This window comes from Thamnophis elegans, chromosome 4, assembly GCF_009769535.1.
Source record: "Thamnophis elegans isolate rThaEle1 chromosome 4, rThaEle1.pri, whole genome shotgun sequence".
In the NCBI taxonomy this organism is placed as follows: domain Eukaryota; kingdom Metazoa; phylum Chordata; class Lepidosauria; order Squamata; family Colubridae; genus Thamnophis; species Thamnophis elegans.
In genome coordinates, this window is record NC_045544.1 from 20820621 (window position 1) to 20835988 (window position 15368).

Below are 15368 nucleotides of genomic sequence, written 5' to 3' on the forward strand. Positions count from 1 at the left end.
TATAATTATGTATAATAGGCTTTTTTCAGTTAAAAAAGCTGCACAGATGCATTGATAACTTACCCGTGAATTAGGGTTGTCCAATATTACAAAAATAACAAAGATATTTGCATTCTGTACAGACTGAACAGCTGCTTTGACACGTTCTTTGCCCTCAAGGAATAGACCTCTTCCATCTGATACTATTAGGAGTAACTGAGCAGTTTCTAGTAAAAGACATATATTTCAGTTGTTAATAAAATCATGGATCAAGTATACAGAAAACAAGAAATATTGCAAGAGTTTCTGAAAGCTCTGTACTGCTTAGTATTTCAAAAAATGAAAATGTTCCAAAAATGTATTGCCTACATAGGATAAGTTAAATGGAATCTAAGTATTAATTTCTTAAATTAAAACCTAATATTGCTGAATATCCTGTACATAACTGAAGAAATGGATCCAAACTGTCTAGTAGTAATGAATTGTGCAACTAAGAATTCAAATATTTCTTGTTTAGAATATTTATTAAGAAGTGCTATTCAACACAATATTTTTAAGTTTTAAAGTTCAAACATTCAAACAATTGAGTTGCCCATTTCAACATTGTTCCTGTGTAAAGTGCAACAAGGACCATCCTGCTCTGACATGTTGTGACTTAAAAGTAGGCACACCTTTATCAACCAATCAACAACTACAGACTACAACTTCTTATAATCAGTGCTGATGTTATTTATTTATTCAGTTTAGAAGTTGCCTGATTCCAGAACAATTCAGACAGCTTTCACTTAAGGTAATTTTTAATGATTACAAAAAAGGAATCAGAGACATACCTGGATTGATGTTCGAAGACAAGTGCTGTGCTACAGCAAACATATTTATTGATGATTCTAAAAACTGTAGAAGAACATGAGAAACAAATATTGTGAAAAACAGCCTCCACCCTAAAACTGTCATGCTGATTCTGTGACAAGGAATAGGAACGCCCAATTTGAATTGTACACTTTTAAGACACTACTTTTCCAAATTCTATTTGAAGCATAGCAGTAAGCATTGTTTCATTTTGAGATGGTTTTCTGATAGAACAAAGTAAACCATTCTTTCCCCCAGCAGAAATTAGGCAATACCCTCGGTTCCATTTTGTTAAGAGTTACAGCAGTCACTACAATAAAATGGCAAAGGAACCATTTCATTGCCGAGAATTCCTGTCACCTTCTCCCTGTCCAATCCAAATTAAGGCCACTGGATAAGAGTCCCAATAAGTAAACACAGCCTCCTTTATTGCCGTAATGAAGCCAGAACATAAGCATGTATCTGTCCTTGGTAGTATATTGACTTCTTGCCTTGCTACAATTTATGCTCCAGACATTGTTTCTGGTGCTTCACTATTAGAGAGGGTCATGGAAAAGCAAGGCACCAAATGGGATCAGCCACCAGCAAGAAGACTCTACTCAGAGGCAATGCTATTCAGCACCCAGCACACTATCTAATGCCAAGTACTTAACCAATCATGGCAAAACTGCTTGCTAGAGAGCTGGAAAACTCCCCATGCTCCCACTGGAAATCAACTGGGGCAGAACAATGAGCCCCCCCCCAAAAAAAACTACAGAGCTCACAGATTGCTCTTAATCATAACCAGATCATGGCAATCTGACCATGATGATAGAAATCCCTTCTCTCTCTCCAGAATATCAACTACTGTATTGTTTGGAGTATAAGATGCACCTTTTTCCCACAAAAGAGGCTGAAAATCTGGGTGCGTCTTATACAGCATTTTTTGCCTCCTGAAATTCCGCTCCCTTCACCAAAATGGCTGTGCAGAGCCTGGGGAGGGTAGAAATGAGTGAAAAACCGGCTATTTTTTGCTCAATTTGCCCCCCCCCCCGCAGCATTCTATAAGCCTACATAAGGCTATGCATACATTTTATTTGACAAAAAACAGGCCGTTTTTTGCTCGTTTTTTGGGGGGCCACCTCCCAGGAGCACTCTGCAAGCCCCCTAAAGGCTATTCATGCCTTTTTTTGAACAAAAAAAAGGGATCCTTTTCACGGAAAAGGGCCCGTTTTTGGGAGGTTTGCAGAGTGCAAAACATTTTTTTTTAAAAAAATTGCCTCTTCAAAACCTTGGTACATCTTATACTCTGAAAAATATGATAGTTGCCAAGGGAAAATGACAAGATCCAAGGGGTTGCCACCATTATGGTTTGGCCCCAGTATTTGAAACAAGTCTATGGTTGTCATGGGGGACATGAACTTGTGAGCTTTATCACAACCAGCACCCAAACAGGTAAGAGCGAAATCCTGAGGCACCAACAGTGAGGGAATATTTATTTCATTTGATTTATATGCTTCTCATCTCATCTAAAGGTTACTTCCACCACCAACCGAAAGGCAATTCTAAAAACTTGGGGAAGGATCCTGCCATACAGCTTGAAGCTTGTACAAGCAGATTTGTCTCTACAATGCAGTCAGATGTAAGGCAACGGACAACATGACCTTAAGAAATGGCGTTACCTGAGCTATCTTAGTCTTCTTTTGTTCAAATTTGCAGAGCTGTAGTAGTCTTGCTCCTGATCGGTCATTGAATTGTTCATGGAATGGATGTAGCAGCTGAACTGTCTCTCCAAAACTAAAATAAAGTGAAACATATTTTTTTAAAAATGTGTCCCCCTGCAAGAATTAGATTAATTTTCACTACCGAAAATCAATAAAGGTTTAAGGTGTTCTTACCTACATACTGCAATTTGTCCCACTTCTAAAAGTGTTAAAGCATTCCCAATCACTGCTAAGGATTCATATGCGAGCTGCAAAAAACAAGTTGACGTAGTTGGAGTTCATTGATAAGTACTGTATATACTCGAGTATAAGCCTAGTTTTTCAGCCCACTTTTTGGGCTGAAAAAAGCCGCCTCGGCTTATACTCGAGTCAGTGAAAAATTTGCCCGAAATGGAGGAGAAAAAGGGGCGGGGCCATGCCGCTGGGTGACACTTGTGAATGGCCCGGCGCCCCTGTGAGTTTCCCCTCCCTCTGTGTCAGTTTGCCGCGCAGCGCGCACCGCACCATCCCCCCTCCTCACGTTCTAATGTAATGCAGGGCTGTCTTACGATTCCCCTTCCTCCCCCTCCTGCCGCTCTGCAACGATGTCCCACCTCCTCCTTGTTATGGCAAGCAGCCACATAGCGATGTCCCACCTCCTCTGGTACAGTGATCCAATGATAGGAATCACTGTGCTGTGTGTCATAGGAGGCGGGACATCGCTCCCGCGGCTGCACGGGACATCATCATCACAGCGGGACATCAGCATCATGAGGTGAGTGAAGTATTTCATTGAATACACCGCTAGTTTACTGTTTTTCTTTGAAATAAATATTCAAAAACATTATTGGTATCTATTTTTATTTTTGAAATTTACCGGTAGCTGCTGCATTTCCCACCCTAGGCTTATACTCGAGTCAATAATTTTTCCAGTTTTTTGTGGTAAAATTTGGTGCCTCGGCTTATATTCGGGTCGGCCTATACTCGAGTATATACGGTAATCAGTAGATTTTAATATGAACAATTTGGCACAGAATTAACATTTAAACTGCAAAATTCTAAAAATGTTTGCCACCGATAAAACCTTCTCTTAAAGCTTGTGATGCCACATACTTTCATACAAACTCTGCAAGAAATTAGAAAATTGCAGCGATGACACTTTTCTTTAAATACATCAAGTATCTCAAGTACTAAACATCCTGCCTGTACATCCATTGAAGTGCAGTGAGAGTGGGAATGAACTTCTGGTTGGGCAGTTGGGGGCGTTTTTCATCCTCCCCAACCTCTGGAGGCTTTCCTGAAGCCTGGGAAGGACGAAAAACGGCCCCAATGGGCCAACTGAAAGTTTGGAAATGATCCGTTTCTGGAGGGCGTCCGGGGAGCGTTTACAACCTCTCTAGGCTTCAGGAAAGCCTCCGGAGCCTGTGAAGGGGTTACGCGTGCATGCACAGATGGGTGGGGAGGATTGAATTGGTGTGGACAAGGGCATATGTACAATTTTGGCACGCCGTAATAAAAAGGCTCGCCATCACTGAAACACAGAAGAAATATGAAACACAGAAGAAATATGAATAAATGCAAACCTGTAAGATCAGAATGTGATGTAATATTTGTAATTTCTTTTACCTGTTTAGAGTGATTGTCTACCATGCTGGCAGAGTCATCAAGAGCCAAACAAATCTGGTATTGCCGCTTGCTGGGTTTGGTCCTTCGTAACCATATTTTATCTTTTCTGAACTGGCTTGCAATGTATGGAATTACTTTGCGCATGTTCAACCTTTTTCCTGTTCTATAATCACCTCTGGTAATTGGGAACATTCAAAACATGAACACTATAACACAGGGTTATAAATATCATAACAATATGACATATAACATTTATTGTAAACATGATATTTATAAAAATAATTAAGCAGAATATGAGTTTTGCACAACTCACCAGAGATTTAATTATCAGAAATATTGGTTTAAGATTGCTAGAAGAAATTGCTAGATTTCTACAAATGTGGTTATTGCATATATGTAATTGTCCGACAATTGGAAAAGATGATGTTGGCTGAGACAAAGGGTTGGAAATAATTTTAAATATTTTTCACAGCTTTTCTAAAAATAGAAACCTAGGAGGAAAATCCAAAATATTAGATAGAAATTGCAAAAGCTGTTATTGTTCCTTTCCAAATAAACAGAATTTTATTTCTGGCAATCTCAATGAATTCTGCGATCTGAATAAAATTTGCCAGCTGTGCCAACAGGACAATGTTTGTTATGCATACGTAATTCTGGTTTTATTATTATAGAATGTGTGAAAGATATTGCCTCTCTGCTCTTATGCTCCAAAAGTATATAATCAGTCATCTCTCTGAAGCACAATTCAGACTTGAAAACGTATCTTTATTGACATAATTGTCATAATTGACAAAACTTTATCAATCAAAATAAAATATGATTTGGGAATATGCAGATTATACTGTCAAACTGTAGTCTTGTTGCATGTGCACAAACTCCAAGCCCACATAGACTTCAGTCTGCAAATGCTTATACTACAATAGTTAACCTTTTGAAGGAATCAAAGACTCTTGTATCATCCTAAAATATGGAACATGACAATACATAAATGCAATAAATAATTAATACACTTGGAAAAGTGATAGCATTTAATCAAGATATATGGCTGTTGAACTCAGAATGTTAATTCAATTAACATTTTAATGCACCCATTTAATGAATACTGGTTGTCCTTGTTTAGCGATTACAACTGGTTCTGGAGAAATGGTTGCTAAATGAACTATGTGAGAGAGATGCTGCAAAGATCATTAATTGCTGCCATCTCATTCAGATAAAGTTCTCTAGTGGAGTGTCATGTGCCCGACTGTTCCTCCCTCTTTTTTCTCTTCCTGCAGGATGAAGAGATTGCTTAAACCATTTTTCTGAGATGCTTTTCTCTGCAGTGAAGTTCTTCCTTAAAAAAGGTTAACCTCAAGCTCACCTCTGGGATCTTAACTAATTAAGATTTAAATTAGAACTCACCCACCGCAGAGCACTGCTGGTTGAAACTGACTAGGCCTAAATCATTTTCACAATGACTTTTATTGTCATAAATGTCCACATTTGTTTAAAAATTATCTTTTTAAAATTATTTATGTTTTTTGACCTATTTGCTTGCTCATATGTATGTGAATAGCTTAGGCAGCTGCTAAACAGAGATTAAACAAGCATTAAATGCCATTGATTTCATTGCGCTATGCATTCTACTATGAAACTCTGCTCCGCTAATCAAACTGTTTAGCTGGTTCCTGCTTTTTGCTCTACTTACTTCAACTTGGCTGCCTGAGTTGGCTCCAGGAGGAGCCGGAGCTGCTCACAGAGCTGCTGCGAAAGAGGTTCAGTGAGCAAAAGGTATCTCTGCCACATCTCTTCGGCTACTGCATCCCCCTACAGCATTCAAGGTACAAGATAAAACCCACATAAAATCCATTAGTTAACAAGTGGTGATCGGACCCAGTTTCTTTAGAAAATAACTGTTTTTGTTGTCTGTACAGTGTGTTAGCAGTAATGCAGAATACACATCCAGGGTGTCTTATGAAAATTCGTATGTGTTCCGAGTGTTCATGTATTAGAAATATTAGATCAGTGTTTCTCAACCTTGGCGACTTTAAGTCCGGTGGACTTCAACTCCCAGAATCCCCCAGCCAGCTGTGCTGAAGTCCCCCGGATTTAAAGTCGCCAAGGTTGAGAAACACTGTATTAGATGGACTTCAGGCTCCCAATATTTATTTTAAAAAATCCAGAAATATCTTTAATAAAACACAAAGTTAAGAGTACATCATTTCTTAATACCTTGAGGTCAGTAATTAATTCTCCCACAGGCTTTCAAAGGTAATATTTTATACTTATTTAATATAAAGTAAATGATTTGTTGTACAATTTTATGATTATAAAAACACCAGTTAGATAATGCAGAACATTATCAGGACACAGGTTTGAAACGATTAAGGAATAGTATTTAACATGACTTCAAAACAAGATTTAATTACCTTTCTCATAAAAAAATAATACAAAATGATATCCTTACTTAAATATGTTACTAACCTCTAAAGGATTTCTAATCTTCCAGGCTTCAAGCTGCTTCTCTAGTTCTTGCCTTAGTTCTTCAGGGTTTTTAAAAATGTGCTTAAAATATAACAAATTGGAATAAGAATCCAGTAATATGAACATATTAGTTTTAGTGTGAGGTAAAAATACTCCTTCAAAGAGTAATCTACATTTTATCTTAGTCTATAGAGGTTGGGCAAAACCTTTAGAATGGGATGCTCTGGACTAGAGCAATGGTTCCCACCAGGAGGGCAATTTGATTTTTAATGGGGGCAATTTGAACTTTGTTTAAACAAAGTTAAGCCTTTTAGGCTTCCTCCCCGTGAGTAGAGTTCACTTTTTAAGTAGAGTAAGAATTATATGTCAACAGGGATTTTAGAGATGCTTAGGTGGGGCATGGCCAAAAAAAGGTAGGGAACCACTGCTCTAGAGAAATACAGAATGTGATTCTTCTCCAGACTATGCCATTTGCCCAATTATGAAGATACTCCAGTAGTATTCTGAAAATTAATCTTCTGAACTGGAAAACAGGTTCCCTTGGAAACCAGTAGTCCAAGCTAGAACAGCTAGTTTATCTTCCTGAAAAGTGCTAGATCATCCCTAGTAATACAACATTCCAGAATTACATGGATTTCCCCCCAGATTATCTATTGTCCTTTATCACATCTACACTTGTAGGAAACATTTCAGCAAGTCTGCCACCCTGTTTTACTGACTTGTTCTGATTTTTTTTGTTACCATCTATCCTTCTAGAATAAATAGAAGTACAGTAGAATAAATAAATTTCACAGTGATCTGCCAGTTCAGTTCCCTTCTGCAGAAAAATGGCTTAAACCTCTAACAGGTCCCCATGCTTTTTAACACGTACAAGAAGTAAATTGAGAAAATCATTTACAGATTTGGAAAAAGTACTGTCACCACTGATTATATTTAGCTTTCTCTCCCTAGTATCCATTTGAATCTGGTGATATAATTCAGAGGACTGCACCAGTATTTAAAGCAGCTACAGAAGCCTTCAAACTCGCAGCCCACAGGCCAGATGAGTCATGCGCTGGCCACGCCCACTCCCGGTTTAGCGAAGAGGAAAAAAGTCATGACAACAATGTGATGCCATGAGTTTGACACCCCTGAGCTACAGGCTGGATGAATCTGATGAAAGTGAAAATGAGTATTGATCAGAATGCTGAAATTTTGCAGCTCTATATATCTCTATTTCCATATTCCTTATTTTCAGGCACTGTTAACTTTAACTGTATTTGTAAACTTCCAAGGAGCCAATTTGTAATTATAATTTTTACAGGGGTATAATAGTAATGAAAGCAAAGCAACTTCATGCTATTTTAATGTAGATATCTGACTCTCCTTATATACTGAGTCTACAAGGTAAAGTGGTAGCATTAATGTCTTTACCTATTGTCATAATTTTATCTCCCCATCCAATCATCAGCAGTTGAAAGTCCTCCCCAAATTTGAAACCTATCTATTGATTCTACATCAGTGGTCCCCAACCCTTCTAGCTCTGTGTATCAGCAGCAGCCGCAGCCGGGGAGTGGTGGTGGGGGGAGGGGTTTGCATGCTGCCCGCCGCTTGTGTAAATGGAGCTTAGTGTGTTTGCCTGCCGCTTGTGCAGTCTGGCTCCCAACAGGATCCGGACCAATACCGGCCGTGCATTGGTTGGGGACCTATGTTCTACATCACCTGAGATTGTAATCTGCAACAGCCTGCAACTACTGCAACATTATGATCACATTAAAATATATCTGCTTAAACCAGTTAGCCCATCGTTTTGTTTTAAAAATGTGAGCTGTCTTCTACCTGTGCATTGGGATCCTTCAAAAACTGATGAGCGGTATGAATAGTCGAGTGCTTGTTTCGGTCCTGCTTTACTTCTGGCAGTAAAGAGTTTGATTCCCTTTCTTCAGCATCTTCAGAATTAGGAACTTGGCTGTCTGCCTCTATCTGCTCAGGTCCTAGGATTGAATTATACATACTCGCTAATTACTGCATATCCGTTCCTGTACCCTTCTTTGGCTCACTTAATACGTAGCAATGTCTTAGATAAATCAACAAATTATTATTCACTAGTATTAACTTATTTCATTAGCAGTATTATTGTGCTATTTCCACAAACATGTAGGAAGCTATTTCTTAAAAAATGAATTCTCAAGGCAAGAAGTTGACGACTTACCAGATTTGGAAGTCCCAGACATTTTTGCTTCTGGATTCAATTTTTCTACCTCTGAGGTTTTGAGTTCCTCAGCAGCGTGATCTTCTGTTTCCATAGCCAGATCATCAGAAATTGTTTCTTCATTGTCTTCATTAACAGGCAAAATTGGTTTTTGTTGTTCTTCACTTGCTACATCTGGTGGGAACATAAACCAGTAAAATACTGTTTTCAGACCATATTTAAAAAAATCACAAGAGGTTCTCCAGCATCAGCATATGAGCCATCATAAAATTCGGAGTTGATCTATTAACAGTCTAGAAACAAGCATGGCATTTGTCAAGCAAATTGACTTTTCTCCTTGAACTAGCCCAATGTAGCAAAAATAAAATATGGTTAGCAGTTGAGCATGAAACACAACACAGCTCTATACATTTGTTAAATCAATATTAAGTCTCTTAAACTCAGTAAGATTTAAATTTGCACAGATGTGATACTTGGATGCAAACTTTTTCTAGGCTGAGGACTGCATTTGACTTGTAGGAGGCAACAGGAGGGAATATATTTGAAAAGGTTGTGGAGGAGAAGACATTGCCCACCCCCCACCCCCAAGGTTTTCATTTAATTTACATTTCAAGCTAAACAAAAGATTAACTTAGTTATCATTGCGGTTTTATTTACAAAAAAGTATATCATTCTCTAAAATGGTTTATTTATCTAAAACTAGAATTAAATTTTTTTCTCTAGTAACAAATTTAATGCTTTTCCCATTCTGGCTGCATTAGCAATTACCATTTGATAACAATACTTGAGGATTTTGGGGGTCACACTCAAGGCTTAGGAAGGTTTCGTGCAACCCCACAGTCTTAGGATATAGAGCATTGTAGACTAAACTGTAGAGCATTAATTAGAGCAGAATGAAAAATATATTTCTCAAAATGAACCTAAAGTGTAAATGAATGTAAAAGGAATACAACACCCAGTCATCACATACCGTCTTTCCCCGGAAATAAGACATGGTCTTATTTTCTTTTGACCCCTGAAATAAGCGATTGGCCTTATTTTTGGGGAGGTTTTATTATTTTTGAGGTATAGGAGATAGCAAGCATGGTCACCTCATGGCTGCTGCTGTGTTGCAATATTTTGGGGGGAGGGCTTATTTTGGGGGAGAGGTTATTTTAGCGCATGCGCTGAAAAGCCTGATTGGGCTTATTATCCGTGGAGGTCTTATTTTCAGGGAAACAGGGTATCTGTTCGTGAAGAAATATATATGTTTTTTAAACTATGATGCCATAAAGAGATTATCATTATTATTCCCTGAGGTGTCTTGTGAATGCTGCCATACCATAGGTCTGAGCATCATAGGATTCACTGCCTTGTTTAATATGCTCAAAGGTGTCAGCCTCCACCTGACGTTGTCCTGGCTGAACTGGTCTTTCGTCTGCTTCCTGGCTAGACTCAATAGTTCTCAGTCGCTTGTGAACAGGTTGGCTCTGATCTCCTGGTGCGCGTTCGTTGTCAGCTTGTCCTGGCTTTCTTTTATAACTCTGAAACACAGGAAAGCACATTTCCAAGGGGATGAAGCAAATCCAAATTCTATTCAGGAAAAGAGAATAAAAAAGGTCCTGTTCCTTTAAAAAAAGAGAAAAGGATTCTAGAGGTGCATGAAATTGACTTTGGGAACTGCTTGAAAAGATAGGCTGGTTGTCCTGCCTCTGCAGCTTCACGTTATCCACTCCTGCCTTAAAATATTAATTCTATTTGATTATGTATTTATTTGCACAGTAGGAAAATCTGGCTTGCAGCTTAATCTTGTCTTCCAGGCTCCAGCTGGGATACCTGCAATTCTCTGCAAATGGGCAACTAGACCAAAGTCAAGTGCCCCAGAAATTCTGGTTTACTCTATTACTGGCTCTCAAGTTCAAGTAGAAGCTTCTCTTTTCCTCTTGCCCAAAGTATTTTTAGGCTGAGAGCTTTCTGTATATGAAGGCTCATACAACATAGAATTCAAATCAAAATTTTATTTATGATCCAAAACCAAATGCCATTTAGAATTCTAATTCTAAATGGCTATAAGAGGAAAAGTTGGAGCCACAATGAAGCCAGTAAGACAGTGATCTGGGAGGTCTGCCGGCCTATATCATTTTCACACATTATGCTGACTCTGTAAACTACAGGGCGGGGCATAACCTTTTCCTAGGGGGTCACAGCAAGATCGACAGCAGTTTACAACTTCCGCGACACCTCATTTTAAAGCCCATAAAAAACTGAATTGAATGAGCTATTAAATGTTAAATTTGCTTTAAGAATGGCTGGAAAATTCGATTCGGAAGAACAAAGGATCATTGACAGAATAAAATGCATTGCCTTTCGAGAGGCTCGCGATGCTGGAGCGACGTTTATCAATCGAAAATGGATTGCAAACAAATTGAAACGTCATCCGGATTGGGTTACTGATAATTGGAACAAAACAGCCCAAGAATGTTTCACAAAATTTGGAGAAGGGCGTCCTCTGCAACTGTCCCAAGAAAGCAAAGCCATCATTGCAACTGGCAGTCGCAAACAACGAAAAGGAAACCGAAAAGTGGCCCAAGAAATCCTTCAAATTCGTGGAAAACGAATGACGTCTGGCCGGGAAATTCGCCAGATCTCAATCCGGCAGAGAACATTGGGGCCATAATTAAGGATGAAGTGGAAGCTCTGATGATTCAGGAGCAAGGTCAAAATCGATATTCGGTTGAAACTTTGAGAATGAATTTGGAAACTGTGTTGAAAAATCTGGAAAATCGAACGGAACTGTTTGAAGATTTGTTGTGTTCTTATCCACCTCGTTTGAATGCTGTTCGAAGGGCTAATGGTGGTCATACTGACTATTAAATCGTGTCAATAAACTCAGTTTTTGATGGGCTTTCGAATGGTGTATGAATTATTTGTGTTGTTATTACAAGTGTTGCTGTGACCCCCTAGGAAAAGGTTATGCCCCGCCCTGTACTTAGAGAGGGCTGAAAGCCCTATGAAGCGGTATATAAGTCTAACTGCTATTGCTATTCAATTCTGCTTTGCTTTTGCTTCTTTTCCTAATAAAAACTGTACAAAGTTTGTGTTTGATTCTGTATTACTTCTAGATGCAGTTTCTCTTCGAATACGTATCAGCAGATTCTGATTTTTTTTCAGCTCAAAACTATCTTAAAACATCCAAGCAGCACGAGAGCCAAGGAATAATTAGCGGTCCCATATGCTTAGTTTTTCCTTGGCTTTCCATTAAACAGTCTTCAAAGATCATTAGTATAGGAGCCTCCAATTTGCAAAAGAGTAATTTACACATTTTTAAAAGAATAAGACACCTGGGTATTTTTTCTGCTTTGTTTCTGTGAAGCCAGATGTGCCATTAATTCAGATTCATGTCCTTCTGGCTGATTGGCATCCGAAGTTCCACTCCCGTGTTCCTGAAATAAGACATGCAAAGTAAGATCTTGTTTGCAAAAACACATCACAGGCATATTAAGCTTAAAGCCGACAACTACATCATCTTTGGAATAGAGAAATATGATAGTCTTACTGGAGAAATTGATTAATTTAGCAATTTGAGGATGTAACCAAAGGGAATAGTCAATAAAGTTTAAAAAGCAGTATATATACAAAGAACACCTGTAATACATTGTCACTTTTATAAATGTTTTTCCCCCTTAAAAATGGAAATATGCTTTCCCCTTTACTGGAAAATGGATGCTGGTATTATCATCTACCTTATTTTCAGTGTTTTGAGACCTACTGAAGAATATGAACAGATCCAATATTCTCCAAAATACTTGAGGGCAATACAAGAAGTAATGGATGGAAGCTTAACAAGAGACATTCAGTCTAAAACTTAAGGAGAAATTTCCTGACAGTGAGAACAATTAATCAGTGATACAACTTGCCTCCAGAAGTTGTAGCTGCTCCATCACTGGAGTTTTTAAAAGAAGAGATTGGACAGCCATTTGTCTCAAATTGCAAAGGATTTCCTGCTTGAGCGGAGGGTTGGACTAGAAGACCTCTAAGATCCTCTCTAACTCTGTTATTTTGCGTTCTATAGATCTACCAAACTCTTAAGTCAAAGTGAACCCCCAAAAAAATATTCTGGATATGAGCCAGACACTAGTTTTTAAAGCAATTACTCAATAAGTTGATAGGATAGAAATACACGAGAGACATGAAGTAGCTGCTAAAGAAGTTACAAAATTCTCCCTCTACTGCAATTAGGGTTAAGGTTACGATGAGATGTGCTGAGGTGAGAGATGGTGATCCAAAGGCACCAGTGAGCTCCCATGGCTGAGATACATTTGAAGCTGCAACTCCTCCAGTACCAGTACAAATACTTATAAGGTTATTCCATTTCACCTCTTTTGCCTGATCCTTCTCAGATGCAGTTCCAACCATCTCAACAGCTGTATCGCTCTGCAGGTTCTCTTCTCCTGTCTCTCCATATGCCTCATGTTCCATTCTTTCCAAAGCTTCAGGTAACTGTTCTTCGTTTTCGGTATCATTACCAGCTTCATCAATTTTCTGAAGCAATTAAAAAAATGAGTCAGTATTAGCATTAGTTTGGCAAAATATTAGTAGCTGACATACCATACACAACACATTTTAGACTATAAACAAGCTTAGTTTCTTTCATGACAAATTAGAGAAAATGTATTTACTGAAATTCACTCCTTCTCTCTCTCTCTCTCTCTCTCTCTCTCTCTCTCTCTCTCTCTCTCTCTCTCTCACACACACACACACACACACACACACAAAATTCTATTAATAACAATATGTGAAACCTGAGGACAAAGGCCTTGATCAGCAGTGGAAATGTTCTGTTCTTTCTCTTCAGCTTTTTGCTCTTCTACAGTAGAGTCTTCTTCTTCGCCTGTATTTGCATCAGAATTCTCTGTCCCTTCTTCATTTTTATCTTCTTCATTTTTATCTTGTTCAATTTTATCTTCAGAAGGATCTTTTTCGACTTGCTCAGAATCCTGTCCATCTTCATCCATATCTCCAGTATTCTTATCTTCTGCTTCCTTTTCATCTACATCTATCGCCTTCTCTTCAATCTCAAAAGGATTTTCTCCTGATAGAAAAAGAGATATAGTTTTTAAAAACCCACACACATACAACTGGATAGAATGCCCCAAGCCTGCTAAATTGCATACATGCACTATTATTTCTGGAACTGAATACCTGAAAGGACAAAGGACACCAGACATAAGTGATCAAGGCCCAGGGAACTGAAAAAAGTGCAAACCAAGGATGTGCTTTGGATACAAAGCTCTGGACTGGGATTGGGCGTATCCATGAAACCATCAATTTCTCCTCTCAATTTCTTCCATAAATAAGTTATTTCTTTTTCTTGAATCGCATAATAGCTGCACAGTGGGTATTGAATGGATAGCTCCCATGTGTTCAGGGAGCATCAATTGGGCCAAAAATTAGACACAATGTGGACACTTCTTTAACCCAAACACATATTTTTCCTGAGATCACACAGTTACCATATGGTGCTGGGGGAAAACACAGCTTCTTCAAGGAGCCATTGGCAGATATAGCATGAATGCCCATAAGCCCACTGAATAGCAATAGCACTTAGACTTACATACCACTTCATAGTGCTTTACAGCCCTCTTAGCGGTTTACAGAGTCAGCATATTTCCCCCAACAATTTGGGTCCTCATTTTACCCACCTCGGAAGGATGGAAAGCTGAGTCAACCTTGAGCCTGGTGAGCTTTGAACTGCCAAATTCCAGTCAGCAGAAGTAGCCTGCAGTACTGCACTCTAACCACTGTGCCACCGTGGCTCAAATGTGAAGCACCTTTTCGGCTTCAAATTTGAAAAAGAGCACATTCTTAGCTTACCTAATTCCCCAAATGTTCATTGTTCTATCTACTTTAAACTATAAATAGCATCTTTTGAATCAACTCTTCAAATTACTAAGATTACTTATTTTTTACTTCATCAAGCTGATGAAAATTGTTGTAGATGCAAACATACTTGCTGATAGCAACAAAATCCTAATTTTCAATAATTTGGCCAGAAAGCCAGACTTTAAACTCTGATGCCAAGTTTGTAAGTTGCAGCTTTTGTACCAGGACACAAGTTTTGTCAAGTGTTCCTCCTTCACCCCCCTGGAGATAACAATCTTTCTGATCCTGAGCATCATTTAGCCATGTTCACGTCTACCTTCTTCTTCTTCTTTGTCTTCTTCATCCATATCTTCATTTCCTAGGTTCAGCTCATGATCAAGTTCCAGGGCTTCAGGTTCAGGTTGTGTTTCTTGCCTTCCATGATAAGGATCCACTTCATTCTCATCATATTCACCCTGTGAAGCAGAAGACACTATAAGAAGAATGAAGGTGGAAAGCAGAGATGTCATTCTTTAGGGAGGCAAAATTTCTGAGGCTTGAAATTCTATTGAACCTGCTCAAGCAGAAAAACATCTGAATGCTTTAAGGAAGTGTATCACCCATTGTAAAATATATCCTTTCATATCACAGGGTACAATTCTAAATACATATTGATGTTGTCTTATCAATATCTGCTAGTTGGTTTGATTGTGAACTGTGAATGAATCCTTGTTATT

General features: G+C 38.6%; 1 protein-coding gene across 1 annotated transcript in view; it reads right to left on the bottom strand.

Annotated features, from left to right (window-relative positions):
* The window catches only part of MDN1 (midasin AAA ATPase 1), a 121958-nt gene that overhangs the window by 3291 nt on the left and 103299 nt on the right, over positions 1-15368 (bottom strand). The window contains exons 88-101 of the mRNA XM_032214966.1: positions 14969-15107; positions 13572-13861; positions 13147-13311; positions 12111-12212; positions 10112-10313; positions 8791-8964; positions 8418-8572; positions 6600-6680; positions 5824-5942; positions 4137-4311; positions 2706-2779; positions 2490-2604; positions 810-873; positions 64-206 (exon numbers count right to left, since the gene is read on the bottom strand). Of these exons, the coding sequence (XP_032070857.1) occupies positions 64-206; positions 810-873; positions 2490-2604; positions 2706-2779; positions 4137-4311; positions 5824-5942; positions 6600-6680; positions 8418-8572; positions 8791-8964; positions 10112-10313; positions 12111-12212; positions 13147-13311; positions 13572-13861; positions 14969-15107 (1998 nt within the window). The remainder of the gene's footprint in view (positions 1-63; positions 207-809; positions 874-2489; positions 2605-2705; positions 2780-4136; positions 4312-5823; positions 5943-6599; positions 6681-8417; positions 8573-8790; positions 8965-10111; positions 10314-12110; positions 12213-13146; positions 13312-13571; positions 13862-14968; positions 15108-15368) is intronic.